General features: G+C 39.6%; 1 protein-coding gene across 2 annotated transcripts in view; it reads right to left on the bottom strand.

The window, feature by feature from the left end:
- Positions 1–17,916: 17,916 nt before the first annotated feature.
- TPK1 (thiamin pyrophosphokinase 1) overlaps positions 17,917–20,494 on the bottom strand; it is a 357,348-nt gene continuing 354,770 nt past the window's right edge. For both annotated transcript variants that reach the window (XM_036864409.1, XM_036864408.1), the window contains one exon: positions 17,917–18,872. In XM_036864409.1, the coding sequence (XP_036720304.1) occupies positions 18,745–18,872 (128 nt within the window). In that variant the 3' untranslated portion in view covers positions 17,917–18,744. The remainder of the gene's footprint in view (positions 18,873–20,494) is intronic.

Raw genomic sequence — 20,494 nt, 5'->3', positions numbered from 1 at the left:
CCTGGAGTGATGCTGTGTTCCTACAGTAAAAACAGGTGATGGATTTGAAATGCAATTTGAACTTAATCATTTGGGTGAGGTTATTTCATAGTTGACTAATTTAGCAAACCACTTTTAAGGGTGCTAATTCAACATTGCCCAAGGTTATCAATTTGCTGCCAGAACTGCAAAAAAAAAAAAAGGGCATGGAAGGGTTTCAGTCCAGATTATTACTGAATAAAGCATAAGACTTGATTACCACGTCAGGGGAATTTTTAAAATGGCGATAATTTTATTTGGAGCATGTCTTTTTATTTAGAGGAGGAGTTATCGAAAGACTAAAATGACATGTAGTGTCTTATGTGGCTTATTTTTGTTCATTATTAATTATGTCTAGTGTCATTAGGGCAAACTCTCTTTTACATACTGGACTGAGGAAACTTGGGGTTCTGTTTCCTAGTCTCTTGATTGTCTGGGATGGCACTGAAGCCTGAAAGCACATGGTTCATGTCTGTTTCAGTCATCAGAGTCTGATGGTTTCGTTAGAGCATTTAACATGCCATGAGAGTGGCTGGTGCAGTTCTTCTTGATGTTTTTCCACTTCCTTTTGAAGATTATACGAATTAGTTGTCTCCAGAAGATCTGCAGAGTTAGAATGGAAGCTTCAAGGGGACGGGCACCATGCTTGTCTTATTCTGTGCTCAATTTCCAGTGCATGGCATGCGGCAGATTCTCAATGAGCACTTGTTAAATATAGGAATCCACTATGGGCCAGGTGTTGCTCTAGGGGCTTGGGATATATCAGTAAATAAAGCAAAAATCTCTACCCTTTTGGAGAGTGCATTCTAGCGGGAAGAAGAGGTAACATAATAAATAAGTAAATTATATGGCATGCTAGAAAGTGATAAATTCTTTGGAGAAAAATTAAAGCAAAGTAAGGGAATTGAAAGTGCCAGAGTTGGGGTGATGTGGAGTTGGGTAGTTGGGCATGTTTCTTTATTAAAAAGCACGCTCCAGGTAGACCTTGTTGAGCAGATGAGATTTGAGAAATGATTTGAAAATGGCAAGGACAGTAGCCTAGTGGATTCTGGGGAGAAGCATTCCAAACAGAACAGCTAGAGCAAACACCCTAAGGAAGGAGGATGAGTGGGTGTATTTCAAGAATAGCAAGGAGGCTCGTGAAGCTTGAACAGAATGAGCAGGGGGCTTATAAGGTTTTCCTAAGCCACTGCAGGGTTTTGAGTAGAGAAATGCCATGATTAGACATGGCAGCAGTGCTGAGACTAGTCGGGGAGAGGGAGAGAGAAAGTAGAAATAGGGACCGTTGGGGGGTGATTGCAGTGATTCAGATGAGAGATAATAGTAATAGTGGCTCGGACCAGGGTAATAGTGACAAAGGAGGTGAGAAGTGGCCAGCTTCTAAATGCATTTTGTAAGTAGAGCTAGAAATTGTGAGAGAATGAGGAGACAGAATGACTCAAGGATCTGGGCTTGAACAACTGAAAGGATGGAGTTGCTGTCATTGAGATGGGAAGGTAGTATGTGGAGCAGGCTTTTGAGAGAACAGCACAGGTTCAGTGGTGGATGTGTTGAGTGTGAAAAGGCTTTTAGATATCAGAGTGGGGATGTTGGGTAGACAATTCGATATGTGAGTTTCCATGCAGATATTGTCTGAAGTCATAAGTACTAGATGAGATCACTAAGAGAGTGAGCAGACATGGTGAAAAAGCAAATAGTGAGTAATGTCTTTGATCCTTTGTATTCCTGTGGTGCTGGTTGTAACTTCTCCTTTTTTATTTCTGATTTTATTGATTTGGCCCCTCTCTTTTTTTTCCCCTGATGAGTCTGGTTAAAGGTTTATCAATTTTGTTTATATTTTCAAAGAATTGGTTCTTAGTTTTATTGCTTTCTATTTTTTTTAAGTCTCTATTTCATTTATTTCTGTTCTGACTTTATTCTTTTCTTCTGCTAACTTTGGGTCTTGTTTGTTCTTTTTCTAGTTCCTTTAAGTGTAAGGTTAGGTTTTTATTTGATATTTTTCTTGTTTCCTGAGGTAAGCTTGTATCACCAAAAATTTTCCTCTTAGAACTGCTTTTGCTACATTCCATAGATTTTGGATTGTGGTGTTTTTGTTTTCATTTTTTGCCAGGAATTTTTAATTTCCTCTCTGATTTCTTCAGTGACCCATTGGTTGTTTAGTAGCATATTGTTTATCTTCCACTTGTTTGTGGGTTTTTTTTTTCTTGTAGTTGATTTCTAGTCTGATAGCATTGTGGTCAGAAAACATGCTTGATATGATTTCAGTCTTCTTGAATGTACTGAGACTTGTTTTGTGGCCTAGCATGTGATCTATCCTGGAGAACAGTTTGTGTGCACTTGAAAAGAATGTACATTCTGGTGCTTTTGGGTGGAATGTTCCATATCTATTAAGTCCATCTTCTCTAATGTGTCATATAATGCCAGTGTTTCCTTATTGATTTTCTGGGTGATCTGTCCATTGATGTAGGTGGGGTGTTAAAGTCCCCTACTAATATTGTGCTACTGTCAATTTCTCCCTTTATAACTGTTAATATTTGCTTTATGTATTTAGGTGCTCATATATTGGGTGCATATATATTTAAAATTGTTATATCTTCTCGGATTGATCCCTTTATCATTTTGAAAAATCCTTCTTTGTCTCTTGTTACAGTCTTTGGTATAAAGTCTATTTTGTCTGATATAAGTATTGCTATTCCAGCTTTCTTTTCATGTCCATATTCATGGAATATCTTTTTCCAACCTCTTACTTTCAGTCTCTGTGTGTCTTTAGATCTGAAATGAGTCTCTTGTAGGTAGCATATATATGGGTCTTATTTTTGTATCCATTCAGGCCTCTGTGTCTTTTGATTGGAGCATTTAGTTTACTTAAAGTAATTATTGACAGGTATGTACTTGCTGTTTTGTTAATTGTTTTGGTGTTGTTTTTGTGGCTCTGTTTTATTCCTTTTTTCTTCTTTTGCTCTTTTGGGATATGACTGTTTTTAGTATTATGTTTAGATTCCTTTCTCTTTTTTGTGTGTGTGTATCTATTATAGATTTTTGGTTTGTGGTTACCATGCTACTTATTTTCTTAAGAAATATAGAAAAAGACAGAAGTAGAGAGAAGAAAAAGTTACCTACAGTTTCATTATTCAAAGCTAACCATGGTAAAAATTTAAATATTTCTCTTCCAATATTGTCTAATATTTACATAAATTGTGATCAAAACGTTTATACGCATCGTGTCCTTTTTGCTCTTGACATTAACCTATTACTAAAAACTTCTCACAAATGTCTTTTTTTTTTTAAACTGGATACGTAAACATCCATCTTTTACTGCTATGTTAACTGTTATGTTAATATTTGAAGGTAATGCTCACTAACATTCCAAATGGATTAGAAGGGGAAGCAAACGTTCCTCTTTTTCCTCTCTTCTTTTTTCCCCATCTCCTTCATCCAAGGGGAATGTCCCATTTTTCCTGTCTTTTTTCAGTCTTTCTTTGTCTCCATCCCCATGAATCTTTCCTTTTTTCCTTCTCTCTCTTCCCCATCTCTCTTTCTCCTGTTCCTCTCTCTCTCATCTCATTCATTTCATTATAATGTATGCCTGTGATGGCATCATTGTACTCATGTCTGCCTTGCAGTAGGCACTCAAATTTGTGTTTAAGGACAGCAATGCATCAATTTGGAATATCCCATTTAACTGGATTTTCTGCTTTATTGAAAGTTAACTCATTGTTATAATGAAATGGCACAGGGTTAGTCTCCTGCCTGGGACGTTGGAACTCTCGTTGAACCAGGGAAACTCATTTTTATCTACATTCTTTCATCTGCATTCTTACAGAGGTCAAACCCTTCACCAGCCATAAATCTCCAACCTAGAAACCTGACTAGCAGATGCAATAGCAGTAAATTTTCAATGAGGCCATAAGAATACATTTGTAGGACTTCCCTGTTGGCGCAGTGGTTAAGAATCCACCTGCCAATGCAGGGAACACAGGTTCAAGCCCTGGTCTGTGAAGATCCCACATGCCACGGAGCAACTAACCCATGAGCCACAACTACTAAGCCTGCAGTCTAGAGTCTGCAAGCCACAACTACTGAGCCCACATGCCACAACTACTGAAGCCTGTGTGCCTAGAGCCCATGCTCCACAACAAGAGAAGCCACCGCAATGAGAAGCCCGTGCACCGCAACAAAGAGTAACCCCTGCTCGCTGCAACTAGAGGAAGCCCACACACAGCAATGAAGACCCAACACAGCCAAAAATAAATTAATTAATTAATTTGAAAAAATACATTTGTAAAAAATACAGAGTTACAATTGCTTATGATGCTTTTAGCTAAGCAGCACACATGTAGAAAGCAGCATATCCTTGCCCTCAATCTTCATATAGGTATAAAATCTTGGATTCCTGGGGAGTTATTCAACATAGAATCTTGGAAATTAATTTAGAGGCCAGATCCCACAACTGTTAGTCCAGCCTTGCATTGTCCACCAGGGAGCTTGCGATATCACGAGGGAGTGAGTCCATGCTGTGACTTCTGGAGGGCAGAATTGTTAGGGGATTCTTTTTTACATTAAGATGAAACGTGCCTCCTTGAATTCTACAGGAGGTCCTGTATGTGGAATGCGTTGAGTAGGCAAGAATACGAGTAAGTGGAAACTTAAGTAACTCGGGGCTCCTGTAACTCCTAATCCTTTGTAGTCAATCCATTCATCCTATCTTCTTGAATGTGATTTTTGTGCTGTGGAGCTTCAGCTCCTATAAATTAAACATCTACCCAAGAGAGAGGTGAAGAAGTCTTAGGGCAACTTGTGCAAAGCTATTTGTTCCTGAATATAGGAATAAATGACCATAGCATCTATGTGACTAACACCATTTATATATTTATATGGATACACAATTACTAGCAACATCTAATCTAGAGAAGAAATTATGAAAATGATTTGCATAGCCATGTCTTATAAGTTAGAGTAAATTTTTCTTTTTGTGGAAAACTTAACTGTCTTCCTAAAACATCTCTATCCTGCTTCCATTTGGCCTTGAAAAGAATATATTGACTTCCTCACGATTTAATATGTGACTTTTTCTCATGAAACTCATTGTTGGTGCCACTGGCATACAGATATTCAAACTGACCATGTTGCTCAATTCCTTGCAATGGAATTGAATAAAAACTTGGATTAAAAGGTCAACTTTAAACTATGCATAATAGATTCACTGAGTAAAAGCTATCCCAACAACTTTCTGCACCGTTTCTCCCCATCTCATTATTCATGTAGGCTTCCCTGAATTTAAAGGAGTGCAAATAAAAGAGAAGAATGTGTAGACAGACTGTTGGGGCCTAGAAAATTTTTTTCATGAATAGGGAATGAAACATAGATAGAAAAATACTTCTTAAATTAATGAAGTTGATATAGTCAAGAGAGAATTGATGGACACAACATTTCCGATAGTACAAAAAGGTAAAACCTCTCTATTTTTGTGAAAAATCTCTTACTCTATGGCGTTCATATATTTGGTCCCATGACCATAGTATTGAAAGCCTCACTATTTTTGAGATGATTATTTTTAATAACTGATTTTATAATCGATACTAAAATTATTGGGGTTACCCAGCAGGGAGTGTTGGGACAAAGCATGGAGATTTCTATAAGGGACAGGTGAGCAGAATGTCTTAGTATTACATAGAATGCTTGTTCATGCATTCTACAAATATTTTCTGAGTTACTACTTGTGTTAATAAAAGGAACATGAAGGCAAGTTTTTTGGATAAGATAGGGGTTCCTTTTGATAAAAAGCTAATTCTTTTGTGGCATTAATAATTTTTTACAAGTTAGTTAACAGTGCTATTTATTTATTTTTAACATAATTATTGGAGTATAATTGCTTTACAATGGTGTGTTTCTGCTTTATAACAAAGTGAATCAGTTACACATATACATATGTTCCCATATCTCTTCCCTCTTGCATCTCCCTCCCTCCCACCCTCCCTCCCTATCCCACCCCTCTAGGTGGTCACAAAGCACCGAGCTGATCTCCCTGTGCTATGCAGCTGCTTCCCACTAGCTATCTATTTTACGTTTGGTAGTGTATATATGTCCATGCCACTCTCTCACTTTGTCACAGCTTACCCTTCCCCCTCCCCATATCCTCAAGTCCATTCTCTAGTAGGTCTGTGTCTTTATTCCCGTCTTGCCCCTAGGTTCTTCATGACTTTTTTTTTTTCTTAGATTCCATATATATGTGTTAGTATATGGTATTTGTTTTTCTCTTTCTGACTTACTTCACTCTGTATGACAGACTCTAGGTCCATCCACCTCACTACAAATAACTCAATTTCGTTTCTTTTTATGGCTGAGTAATATTCCATTATATATATGTGCCACATCTTCTTTATCCATTCATCTGTTGATGGACACTTAGGTTGCTTCCCTGTCCTGGCTATTGTAAATAGAGCTGCAGCAAACATTTTGGTACATGACTCTTTTTGAATTATGGTTTTCTCAGGGTATATGCCCAGTAGTGGGATTGCTGGGTCATATGGTAGTTCTATTTTTAGTTTTTTAAGGAACCTCCATACTGTTCTCCATAGTGGCTGTATCAGTTTACATTCCCACCAACAGTGCAAGGGTTCCCTTTTCTCCACACCCTCTCCAGCATTTACTGTTTGTAGATTTTCTGATGATGGCCATTCTTACCAGTGTGAGATGATATCTCATTGTAGTTTTGATTTGCATTTCTCTAATGATTAATGATGTTGAGCATTCTTTCATGTGTTTGTTGGCAATCTGTATATCTTCTTTAGAGAAATGTCTATTTAGGTCTTCTGCCCATTTTTGGAATGGATTGTTTGTTTTTTTTTGATACTGAGCTGCATGAGCTGCTTGTATATTTTGGAGATTAATCCTTTGTCAGTTGCTTCATTTACAAATATTTTCTCCCATTCTGAGGGTTGTCTTTTGGTCTTGTTTATGGTTTCCTTTGCTGTGCAGAAGCTTTTAAGTTTCATTTGGTCCCATTTGTTTATTTATTTTTTTTATTTCCATTTCTCTAGGAGGTGGGTCAAAAAGGATCTTGCTGTGATTCATGTCATAGAGTATTCTGCCTATGTTTTCCTCTAAGAGTTTGATAGTGTGTGGCCTTACATTTAGGTCTTTAATCCATTTTGAGTTTATTTTTGTGTATGGTGTCAGGGAGTGTTCTAATTTCATACTTTTACATGTACCTGTCCAGTTTTCCCAGCACCACTTATTGAAGAGGTTGTCTTTTCTCCACTGTATATTTTTGCCTCCTTTATCAAAGATAAGGTGACCATATGTGCGTGGGTTTATCTCTGGGCTTTCTATCCTGTTCCATTGATCTATATTTCTGTTTTTGTGCCAGTACCATACTGTCTTGATTACTGTAGCTTTGTAGTATAGTCTGAAGTCAGGGAGCCTGATTCCTCCAGCTCCATTTTTCTTTCTCAAGATTGCTTTGGCTACTCGGGGTCTTTTGCATTTCCATACAAATTGTGAAATTTTTTTGTTCTAGTTCTGTGAAAAATGCCAGTGGTAGTTTGATAGGGATTGCACTGAATCTGTATGTTGCTTTGGGTAGTATAGGCATTTTCACAATGTTGATTCTTCCAATCCAAGAACATGGTATATCTCTCCATCTATTTGTATCATCTTTAATTTCTTTCATCAGTGTCTTAAAATTTTCTGCATACAGGTCTTTTGTCTCCTTAGTTAGGTTTATTCCTAGATATTTTATTTTTTGTTGCAATGGTAAATGGGAGTGTTTTCTTAATTTTACTTTCAGATTTTTCATCATTATAGGAATGCTAGAGATTTCTGTGCATTAATTTTGTATCCTGCTACTTTACCAAATTCATTGATTAGCTCTAGTAGTTTTCTGGTAGCATCTTTAGGATTCTCTATGTATAGTATCATGTCATCTGCAAACAGTGACAGCTTTACTTCTTCCTTTCTGATTTGGATTCCTGTTATTTCTTTTTTTTCTCTGATTGCTAGGGCTAAAACTTCCATAACTATGTTGAATAGTAGTGGTGGGAGTGGGCAACCTTGTCTTGTTCCTGATCTTAGTGGAAATGGTTTCAGTTTTTCACCATTGAGGACGCTGTTGGCTGTGGGTTTGTCATATATGGCCTTTATTATGTTGAGGAAAGTTCCCTCTATGCCTACTTTCTGCAGGGTTTTTTTATCATAAATGGGTGTTGAATTTTGTCAAAAGCTTTCTCTGCATCTATTGAGATGATCATATGGTTTTTCTCCTTCAATTTGTTAATATGGTGTATCACATTGCTTGGTTTGCGTATATTGAAGAATCCGTGCATTCCTGGGATAAACCCCACTTGATCATGGTGTATGATCCTTTTAATGTGCTGTTGGATTCTGTTTGCTAGTATTTTGTTGAGGATTTTTGCATCTGTGTTCATCAGTGATATTGGCCTGTAGTTTTCTTTCTTTGTGACATCTTTGTCTGGTTTTGGTATCAGGGTGATGGTGGCCTCTTAGAATGAGTTTGGGAGTGTTCCTCCCTCTGCTATATTTTGGAAGAGTTTGAGAAGGATAGGTGGTAGCTCTTCTCTAAATGTTTGATAGAATTCGCCTGTGAAGCCATCTGGTCCTGGGCTTTTGTTTGTTGGAAGATTTTTAATCCCAGTTTCAATTTCAGTGCTTGTGATTAGTCTGTTCAGATTTTCTATTTCTTCCTGTTTCAGTCTCGGAAGGTTGTGCATTTCTAAGAATGTGTCCATTTCTTCCAGGTTGTCCATTTTATTGGCATAGAGTTGCTTGTAGTAATCTCTCATTATTCTTTGTATTTCTGCAGTGTCAGTTGTTACATCTCCTTTTTCGTTTCTAATTCTATTGATTTGAGGTTCTCCCTTTTTTTCTTGATGAGTCTGGCTAATGGTTTATCAATTTTGTTTATCTTCTCAAAGAACCGGCTTTTAGTTTTATTGACCTTTGCTATCGTTTACTTCATTTTATTTTCATTTATTTCTGATCCGATCTTTATGATTTCTTTCCTTCTGCTAACTTTGGGGATTTTGGGTTCTTCTTTCTCTAATTGCTTTAGGTGTAAGGTTAGGTTGTTTATTTGAGATGTTTCTTGTTTCTTGAGGTAGGATTGTATTGCTATAAACTTCCCTCTTAGAACTGCTTTTGCTGCATCCCATAGGTTTTGGGTCGTCGTGTTTTCATTGTCATTTGTTTCTAGGTATATTTTGATTTCCTCTTTGATTTCTTCAGTGATCTCTTGGTTATTAAGTAGTGTATTGTTTAGCCTCCATGTGCTTGAATTTTTTACAGATTTTTTCCTGTAATTGATATCTAGTCTCATAGCATTGTGGTCAGAAAAGATACTTGATACGATTTCAATTTTCTTAAATTAACCAAGGTTTGATTTGTGACCCAAGATATGATCTATCCTGGAGAATGTTCCATGCGCACTTGAGAAGAATGTGTATTCTGTTGTTTTTGGGTGGAACGTCCTATAAATATCAATTAAGTCCATCTTGTTTAATGTATCATTTAAAGCTTGTGTTTCCTTATTTATTTTCATTTTGGATGATCTGTCTATTGGTGAAAGTGGGGTGTTAAAGTCCCCTACTGTGAATGTGTTACTGTCTATTTCCCCTTTATGGCTGTTTTCATTTGCCTTATGTATTGAGGTGCTCCTATGTTGGGTGCATAAATATTTATAATTGTTATATCTTCTTCTTGGATCGATCCCTTGAGCATTATGTAGTGTCCTTCTTTGTCTCTTGTAATAGTCTTTATTTTAAAGTCTATTTTGTCTGGTATGGGAATTGCTACTCCAGCTTTCTTTTGATTTCCATTTGCATGGAATATCTTTTTCCATCCCCTCACTTTCAGTCTGTATGTGTCTCTAGGTATGAAGTGGGTCTCTTGTAGACAGCATATATACAGGTCTTGTTTTTGTATCCATTCAGCCAGTCTGTGTCTTTTGGTGGGAGCATTTAATCCATTTACATTTATGGTAATTATCGATATGTATGTTCCTATTCCCATTTTCTTAAATGTTTTGGGTTTGTTATTGTAGGTCTTTTCCTTCTCTTGTGTTTCCTGCCTAGAGAAGTTCCTTTAGCATTTGTTGTAAAACTGGTTTGGTGGTGCTGAATTCTTTTAGCTTTTGCTTGTCTGTAAAGGTTTTAATTTCTTCATTAATCTGAATGAGATCTTTGCTGGGTAGAGTAATCTTGGTTGTAGGTTTTTCTCCTTCATCACTTTAAATACGTCCTGCCACTCCCTTCTGGCTTGCAGAGTTTCTGCTGAAAGATCAACTGTTGACCTTATGGGGATTCCCTTGTGTGTTATTTGTTGTTTTTCCCTTGCTGCTTTAAATATTTTTTCTTTGTATTTAATTTTTGATAGTTTGATTAATATGTGTCTTGGCGTGTTTCTCCTTGGATTTATCCTGTATGGGACTCTCTGTGCTTCCTGGACTTGATTAACTATTTCCTTTCCCATATTAGGGAAGTTTTCAACTATAATCTCTTCAAATATTTTCTCAGTCCCTTTCTTTTTCTCTTCTTCTTCTTGGACCCCTATAATTCGAATGTTGGTGCATTTAATGTTGTCCCAGATGTCTCTGAGACTGTCCTCAGTTCTTTTCATTCCTTTTTCTTTATTCTGCTATGCAGTAGTTATTTCCACTATTTTATCTTCCAGGTCACTTATCCGTTCTTCTGCCTCAGTTATTCTGCTATTGATCCCTTCTAGAGAATTTTTAATTTCATTTATTGTGTTGTTCATCACTGTTTGTTTGCTCTTTAGTTCTTCTGGTTCCTTGTTAAACCTTTCTTGTATTTTCTCCATTCTATTTCCAAGATTTTGGATCATCTTTACTATCATTATCCTGAATTCTTTTTCAGGTAGACTGCCTATTTCCTCTTCATTTGTTAGGTCTAGTGGGTTTTTCGCCTTGCTCCTTCGTGTGCTGTGTGTTTCTCTGTCTTCTCATTTTGCTTAACTTACTGTGTTGGGGTCTCCTTTTCACAGGCTGCAGGTTCGTAGTTCCCATTGTTTTTGGTGTCTGTCCCCAGTGGCTAAGGTTGGTTCAGTGTTTTGTACAGGCTTTCTGGTGGAGGGGACTAGTTCCTGTGTTCTGGTGGATGAGGCTGGATCTTGTCTTTCTGGTGGGCAGGTCCACATCTGGTGGTGTGTTTTGGGGTGTCTGTGGCCTTATTATGATTTTAGGCAGCCTGTCTGCTAATGGATGGTGTTGTGTTCCTGTCTTGCTAGTTGTTTGGCCTAGGGTGTCCAGCACTGTAGCTTGCTGGTCGTTGAGTGGAGCTGGGTCGTGGTATTGAGATGGAGATCTCTGGGAGATTTTTGCTGTTTGATATTACATGGAGCTGGGAGGTCTCTTGTGGACCAGTGTCCTGAAGTTGGCTCTCCCACCTCAGAGGCACAGCCCTGACGCCTGCCTCGAGCACCAAGAGCCTTTCATCCACACGGCTCAGAATAAAAGGGCGAAAAAATAGAAAGAAAAAAAGAAAAAAGATAAAATAAAATAGAATAAAATAAAATAAAAAAGTTATTAAAATAAAGAATAATTTTTAAGAAAACATTTTTAAAAAGTAAAAAAAAAAGCAAAAAAAAAAACCAGACAGACAGAACCCTAGGACAAATGGTAAAAGCAAAGCTATAGAGAACAAATCACACACAGAAGCATACACATACACACTCACAAAAAAAGAAAAATGGAAAAAATATATATATATCGTTGCTCCCAAAGTCCACCTCCTCAATTTGGGATGATTCGTTGTCTATTCAGGTGTTCCACAGATGCAGGATACATCAAGTTGATTGTGGAGTTTTAATCCGCTGCTTCTGAGGCTGCTGGGAGAGATTTCCCTTTCTCTTCTTTGTTCGCACAGCTCCCGGGGTTCAGCTTTGGATTTGGACCCGCCTCTGCGTGTAGGTCACCTGAGGGTGTCTGCTCTTCGCTCAGACAGGACGGGGTTAAAGGAACAGCTGATTCGGGGGCTCTGGCTCACTCGGGCCGGCGGGAGGGAGGAGTATGGAGGCGGGGCGAGCCTGCGGCGGCAGAGGCCGGCGTGATGTTGCACCAGCCTGAGGTGCGCCATGCGTTCTCCCGGGGAAGTTGTCCCCGGATCACGGGAGCCTGGCCGTGGCGGGCTGCACCTGCTCCCGGGAGGGGCGGTGTGGATAGTGACCTGTGCTCGCACACAGGCTTCTTGGCGGCGGCAGCAGCAGCCTTAGTGTCTCATGCCCGTCTGTGGGGTCCGCGCTGATCGCCGCGGCTCACGCCCGTCTCTGGAGCTCCTTTAGGCGGCGCTCTTAATCCCTCTCCTCGTGCACCCGGAAACAAAGAGGCAAGAAAAAGTCTCTTGCCTCTTCGGCAGCTCCAGACCTTTTCCCGGACTCCCTCCCGGCTAGCTGTGGCGCACTAGCCCCTTCAGGCTGTGTTCACACCGCCAGCCCCAGTCCTCTCCCTGCGATCCGACCGAAGCCCGAGCCTCAGCTCCCAGCCCCCGCCCGCCCCCGCGGGTGAGCAGACAAACCTCTCGGGCTGGTGAGTGCTGGTCAGCACCGATCCTCTGTACGGGAATCTCTCCGCTTTGCCCTCCACACCCCCCTTGCTGCGCTCTCCTCCGCGGCTCCGAAGCTTCCCCCCTCTGCCACCAGCAGTCTCCGCCCACGAAGGGGCTCCTAGTGTGTGGAAACCTTTCCTCCTTCACAGCTCCCTCCCTCTGGTGCAGGTCCCGTCCCTATTCTTTTTGTCTCTGTTTTTCCTTTTTTCTTTTGCCCTACCCAGGTACGTGGGGAGTTTCTTGCCTTTTGGGAAGCCTGAGGTCTTCTGCCAGCATTCAGTAGGTGTTCTGTAGGAGTTGTTCCACATGTAGATGTATTCGTGGTGTATTTGTGGAGAGGAAGGTGATCTCCGTGTCTTACTCTTCAGCCGTCTTGAAGCTCCCCAATCAACAGTGCTATTTATTAATAGAGAACGCTGAATCAAAATCACAAATAATGAGATTTTGTGTGGGTAATGCTGTTAGAGATAACATACCTTTTTTAAATGGTTTTAGACTCCCCAGGCTAATTTCATATCCACGTTAAAGGTTTAATTTGTGGAACAAGTAGATGTAGACACAAGCAAAGGAAGTAGCAGAATTGCATGCCATGGCCTCGAAGTATTTGAAAATAACATATATTCTTATCTGTAGTCTATTTCAACAAATGATAGCCAAGGGCATTCCTTGAACCACCAAAGTTAGAAATAGCTGCAGCTACAAGATTTCCAACTCTGAAAAAATTTCTTTGTTACCTCTTATTTTTCCTTTTTTTTTTTCCTGGCAGTTCAGGCCAATTACAAGTGCTCTTCACATTTATTGTGACCTTGATTCTTTTTTTTTTTTTTAATAAATTTATTTATTTATCTTTGGCTGCGTTGGGTCTTTGTTGCTGTATGCAGGCTTTCTCTAGTTGCCGCTAGCGGGGGCTACTCTTCATTGCAGCACACGGGCTTCTCATTGCACTGGCTTCTCTTGTTGCGGAGCACAGGCTCTAGGCATGTGTGCTTCAGTAGTTGTGGCTCACGGGCTCTAGAGCGCAGGCTCAGTAGTTGTGGTGCACGGGCTTAGTTGCTCCGCGGCATGTGGGATCTTCCCAGACCAGGGCTTGAACCTGTGTCCCCTGCATTGGCAGGCGGATTCTTAACCACTGCCCCACCAGGGAAGTCCCTGATCTTGATTATTTTAACCAGTCTCCCAAACCTCCATCATAACTTGCCCATGGCTCTCATTTTCCTTTCTCTGTCCATATCAAGCAACTTCAAATTCCTTGATCTTTTGATTTCCTTTGTGTTACTGGCTGTGTTTTGTCTTGGATGATGTCTTTAAGCCCAGCTTTGGCACTGTGAATATTATTTCCTTCTTCAGATATGTGAGAGAGCAAGTTTATAAGCAGGTCTGCCCAGTCTAGAATTAGGCACTTATATTTAGGACTGAGGAAACCATTCAAGAGAAACTTTAGCATCTAATTAAATTTTGGATAGTTAGGGATCAAGGAAGGAAAAGAATGATAGTTTTCAGGGGCTAGGGAAGTCATGCAGTATGTTCCTGGGGCTTGGGTCCAAGTGGGGAGGTTAGTTAATGCACCACACAAATATTTTTTGCTGCAGACAAGGCCCTATTCTAAGACAGAAGATATAGCAGATAACAAGGAACACAAAGTCCAAACGCAAACTCTCAAGGACTTTATATTCCAGCAGAGGATTCATAGTGTTAAGCAACTAAGCACAGAATTAATTATGCCATTCAGGTGAGACTCTGCTCAGTTCCTGCAGAATTGTATACTCCTAACTTCCCATGTTTATTGTTCAGAAACATAGCTGGCTATTAAATATTCACTAGTCTTTAGGGCTTAAAGGTATGTTTAAAAGAAATAAATAATTAAGGTGTGATTTATAATCTTAGTCTTATCAATTCCTTTTACAGTGAGTTAAAAACCCTTTTCAACCTTTGGACTAACACTGTATTATAATGTGAGATTTCTTGGTTCTCAGGGACTAGCTATAGGTCTATTAGGAAAAATTTCTTATTTCTTAGCAATGGGTGATCTCAGCTCCTTGCTGATGTTTTTCAAGTTGTTTGCAGAGATGGCCTTAGTTTTTCTTTTTCGTTTGCTATGTACTGTACAAAGCTCTTGCTTTCAGTGGTAGAATTAAGTACATAGGGAACAAGTCCTTGGATCTGTTTACTTATCCATTACCTGTGACGAAGAATGGTGTTGCCATGACCTCTTTCCCAGGTTGTAACTGTAGCTGTTGTGTGCACAGTGCTGAGATCCCAGGTTAGCTCTGAGCCCCTGGCGGTGCCAGGCCAATGCAGAATAACTGATCATGGCTGCGTGCAGAATTGTTCTGAAATGACACTCAGACCGGGCTCATCAGAAAAGAAAACTATGATTGATAAGTGAAATCTGCTGTGGGCAAGGAAGGGCGAACTTGTACTGTATGAGCCAGGAATTTTCCATTCCATATATATTGACACCCTGGGAATGGCTTGACCTTGTGGCTTCAGTTTTAATCTTCCCCAGGTATGGGGATCATTTATTTTATTTTGAGTAGAATGCTTTAGACACAATTTAAATAATCTAGCTCTCCTACCCATTCCTAATGAAGTTAAATTGATTTTCTTATTCTCCAATAGGATCACATTCAGCCTGCTGTCATTGGTGGGTTATTCCTCTTAGCCCACATATGAGAATAAAAACTATTATTAAGTGGTGCAGATAAAGTGGTAAACTATACTCATGTTGTCCTAAACTTAGGAAAGACATGTATGCCTAGTGCAGAACCCTTACACACACACATACACACACACACTCACACACACGCACACGCACACTTTAAAAAAGTCCCTTTATGCATTTTACTTTACCCTTTGCTGTATTTTTTTCAATCTAGAATAGACTCCTGGGTGTTTTTCAATTTAGAGTAAAAGTATTAGAGTACACTGTGTGTGTGTGTGTGTGTGTGTGTGTGTGTGTAGAATAGATTACAAGACAAATTGTATTTCTTGTGGGTCATGGTCAATATAGTTTGAAAGTCACAATTCAGACCATACTCCTTTTATAATCCCAGAGCCTTAGGGGAGAGAAGAATAGCTTCTTGCCGCTTATAGACTGGGCGTATAGCAACTGTCTCAATCACATCAAGTCCACGTGCCGCTCTACTTTGGTTGTTCAAGTCAAGCTTTGGAGGCATGAATTTGGAGCAGGAGTAGTAAGCAAGGTCCACTTAAAATGCTTTCCACACATACGGAAGCACAACACGAAACCCTGAGCAGTTACCTTTATGAAGGCCCAGGCTGTCACGGCCACCTTCTCCATGCTCTGACCGACCCCTGGAACTAGTGAAACGGCCCTAGGTCCCATCCCAGGTGAAAACTGCTCTACGTCTGCTTAGCAAAAATTAAGGAATGAAGATGTATTATTCTGCCCGACCTGTGTCTGGGAGTGTGGGCCACCTCCAATTCCTTGGACAGCACACAAAACTTACTACATTTCATAGTCACTTGTGACTCTGGCCAGGGTTTCCATAGCTGTAGCCATTTCCCAGCTGCCTGAAGAGTGATCATAGCTTATTTTCACTACTCAGTGACTTAGGCAGCCAGATGCCATTTTGGGGTGACCATCACTAGATTCATAAAAGCTATAAATCCGACCCATGAAGAGGAGAAACAGACGGAGGTCAAAAGGGCCAAGGAGCACAGGCCACTTTCCCAGCAGAGCCCAGCTTCCAGTTTCTCTTCTGACTGCAAGTGGGAGGTCAGGATCCAGACGGAACACGGGGGCAGCAAGAGGGGCTGCCTGGGGAGGCTCAGAAAGTTCACTGGGGGCCCCTGAGGTCCATCGTCAGACTTCTCGTGTCAGTATAAAAGTAAGTGGATCCTTGTTTAAATGATGTGGTGAGGAAGCACAAAAAGAGGAAAATTGCACTTAGGTAGTTTTAAGGGATAGAAAGGGGTCAAATACCTAGTTCTTCAGTAGCCTGGCAGGATTGGGAGGAGCCCTGTACTTGAGGGGAAGGCCTTCCACGGGCCTCCAGTGGGTGGTCTGGGATGAATCTCAGTGCTTTTGTTCCCCCTCAACTTCAGCAAACTATATTCTTCTTGTCAAGTATCCGCTTATTAACGCTGGTAAAATTTTCAGGGTACATAGGGCATGACTCTTTTGCAGTAAAATCTTAAAACAGTGGACATATTTTCAGATTCCGTATGTTGTGAATACATTTTTAGTGATGAACAGATAACAGCTGAGCCTGAAACTGTACGTGAACCAGAACTCAGTAACAGGTACTGGGAGGGCCCTTTTCCACTGCTCCTCCCTCTTTCTGGCTTCTTTTGGTGCAGGCACTGTCTCAGGCGGTGGCCTGGAGGTCTTATGTTATATTTTCCTGTTGGAGGTGCTGAGTTAAATGAGCCAGCAAAGGAGCTAGTGCTTGACTGAGCTTTCTTCTAACTATTTTTTTAAAAATTTATTTTATTTAAATTGAAGTATAGTTTATTTACAGTGTTTCAGGGTACAGCAAAGTGATCCAATTTTATATATATATCTGTTCTTTTCCAGACTCTTTTGCATTACAGGTTATTACAAGATGTTGAATATAGTTCCCTGTGCTATGCAGTGGGTCCTTGTTGGTTACCTATTTTATATGTAGTAGTGTGCATCTGTTAACCCCAAATTCCCAATTTATCCCTCCCCCACCCCTTCCCCTTTGGTGACGTAAGTTTGTCTCTAGCCCCTGCCTTCTTTACAGTTGTCTCTGCTGTGGGTGGGAGGAGACAGTAGAGGGACAGAAGCTCTGGGCTCTGCATTTGTGCTAAGAGGCAGAAGGGCCTAGAACTGGGCCTTCCACTGTAGTACTGACTGTACGATGTGCGGCTCTCACCTGTGCTCTGAGCCCTTCTCTTACTCTTCCCCAGGGTTCTTCCTCCGCCAGTTTTCTTCACTTTCTCTACCACGGAAGTGCCTTCCCTCTGTTGGCTCTTTTTTCTCCAGCATGTAACAATCTTTGAAAGCAATCTACTTGTCCTTCCTTTCTAAGTCCGACAAGGTAAACAGGTGCTACCTATAATCCCTATTTTATAGATGGGGCAACGGGTCCAGAGAGGTTAAGTGTAAACATGTGGCGCATGTGCTCTAGAAAGTAACTTCCGTGGAGGTTAGAGCAAGTGTTAACAACGCTAGGCTGCTCTCCAAGATCAGAGGCGTGAAGAACTATACCTACTAATCATCTTCTGAGCAAATTTTTTTTTTTGTACAGAAACACTGATTAGGAAAGACTGGTCATTATAAAATACAGGTGAGAAAATGGATGGTTTTCTTAAAAACTGACCACAGGCACATGGATAACTAAATATTTTTATTTGACATCTGGATTCAATGTCACATATATTTGCGTAAATTATGAACAATTCTCTCTAAAGACTGACTGTGCACAGCTGCATGCTACTTCACCTGATCCCACGTTCACTCTCCACTTACAACGCAACCGCCACTCTGTTGTAGCACCAGAAAGAAGAGAGCTGCTGGTCCCTTTCCTTAGAGCAACACCCGGTTTGCGCTATGTAAAGCTGCTGGGCAGGTTCTACCTGTTTTAAATTTTAATAATCAGGCCAATGATTTTTTAATTTATTATGAAAAGATAATACCAAAACCTGTTAAGGCCAGAATAAAATGGTGCAGTTCTAGCATCCCAAGCTAGAAGGAATTATTTTTTCAGTGAAAGGGAATACATATAATACAGAGAGAGCTAATACTATTAGACAGAAGTAGCCTTTGGTGTTAAGCAATTAAGGATGAACAGGAGTAGGTTTATGTGCGGGACACCACGGAGCCTCAACAGAGCCTTCTCAGCTTCAAACTTAAAAACAGTTTCCTAGGATACATGGAATGATTAATAACGTAAGAATGATCAGTCCTGAATTTTAGAGTGGAATAATCCACATTAGTTTTCCAACTGAATGTAATTTACTTGCTTAAGAAATAATGATTTCCCCCCCCTCACTGTAAAATTGAGATCTGTCATTCATAATGTTACCTGGATGATCTAAACATTAACATATTTAAAACTAGTGGGCTTCTCAGGGACAGGTTTAGATTCCTGCCAACCAGGTGAACTGTTCTTGTGGAGCATGAAGGTGTTGGCAAATGAGGTCAGAGGCACGGCTGCGGAGGTCAGTCATGGGTGTTTTTGATGGCCATGGTCCAGAGGAGGGGACGGTCTGTTTCCACAGTCACAACACCAGATCCATCGTAGGTATTGGAAGTGCTGACCAGTGTTCCAAAACTAATCCTATGATTTGCTGTAAGAAAATAAGAAAACAAAAGTTTGGTGAGAGCCAAGCTCCCTCCAGGGGAGAATAGCTTTGCCAAGAGTTACCAAAAAGCAATTAAGCACACACTTTGACAGATGATCTGTAAAATGCGGGACAGGTTAACTTAATACCGGCCCTGCAAACAGATTGTACCTTTTTTTTCCCCTGTGCTTATACAGTTAGGTCCCCACCAGCCATCTGCTTCATACCTAGGAGTGTACATATGTCAATCCCAATCTCCGGGGGGGAATGGGGAGTTAGTGTTTAATGGGGGCAGAGTTTCAGTTTAGGAGAAAAATTCAGTAGATGGATGATGGTGAGAGTTGCACAACAGTATGAATGTACTTAGAGCCACTGAACTGTACAGTTAAATATGGTTAAAACAGTATGTTTTATATTATGTGACTTTTACCACAACAAAAAAATTTTTTTAAATGTGGGATAGGTGAAATGTATGATATGAGATTCTAAACCTGAAAGTTTCTATAACTTGTTATAACCAATCTTTCTGGAGTTGGTTATTGGTTATTTACCAGTTTGGGATATATGTCACTCTGAATACTAAATTTCATTAAATTTTGTTTTTTCTTTACCAATTGTAAAACCAAAACCCATTTCTGTAATAGGTTACTTCCTTGCCTGGGTGCAATTTTAATTTTTCTTGATGATTCAAAATTAACATTTTTATATTTGACTAAGCTCTATAAAAATGCAGTTTTAGTTTCAATTATAAATGATATGGGGCAGAAAGCTAATTACTTTCAAAAGAAGCATGGGATTTTGGTCATTGTTTTCTCATAAAGAAAAGCCAAAGTGAACAAGGGTTGCTTTCTGTAAAATTAATCAGAACTCGGAGGTCAAAAAGCAGACTTCCAAATGTGTAATCTTGAGCAAGCCACTTAAACTCAGCATATAATGAGGGCACAAGATGAGATAATCCTTTAAATTACTTAATTATGAAAATAAAGGCTTTGGAGTTAAGTTATATTATTAGAATTTATATATTTATAAATTACATAAATTATAAATTTATAAATTACATAATTACATATAAATTACATTTATATATATATATATATTATATTTCCTAACAAGTTCGTTGAAGTTAATGCCTGGGCACCCATTGGTAACCTCACTTCTCTTTGCTTATAAAAGAGCAGTTCACGTTATCAACATGACTTGAAACCATGACTGTCCTACAAACATTCCTTGATAATCAGTACTGATTTCTTTGCTAAGAAATTAGAAAAGTAAACAAATGTTATGGAGAGAAATAAACAAATGTCAGAGTCAGAAAAGGCCCCTTTTCCTTCAAACAAAGTGCCCAACTATGAAGTTACACAGCTTTGGAATAAATAATTCAATTATAATGGTCACTTCCCACTAGAGGGAGCCTGTTATCTTTCTGAGGAAATCTTGAAAAGGCAATTTAAAAATTCAGAAATAGTATTATAGGATAATATAACATCAGTAATTCTCACAGTTTACTTATTAAAACTCAAACTCTTTACTAATTACTAACGTGATTAGTAAACTGTCAACACGTTTACTAATGCAAACATGAAGTTATAAAGTAAAACTACAGGAATACAGAGTGAACCTCGTGTGAA

The sequence above is a fragment of the Balaenoptera musculus genome, chromosome 9 (genome assembly GCF_009873245.2).
Source record: "Balaenoptera musculus isolate JJ_BM4_2016_0621 chromosome 9, mBalMus1.pri.v3, whole genome shotgun sequence".
Classification (NCBI taxonomy): domain Eukaryota; kingdom Metazoa; phylum Chordata; class Mammalia; order Artiodactyla; family Balaenopteridae; genus Balaenoptera; species Balaenoptera musculus.
The sequence above is the reverse complement of the archived record's forward strand: the minus strand, read 5'-3'. Positions and strand labels throughout refer to the sequence as shown.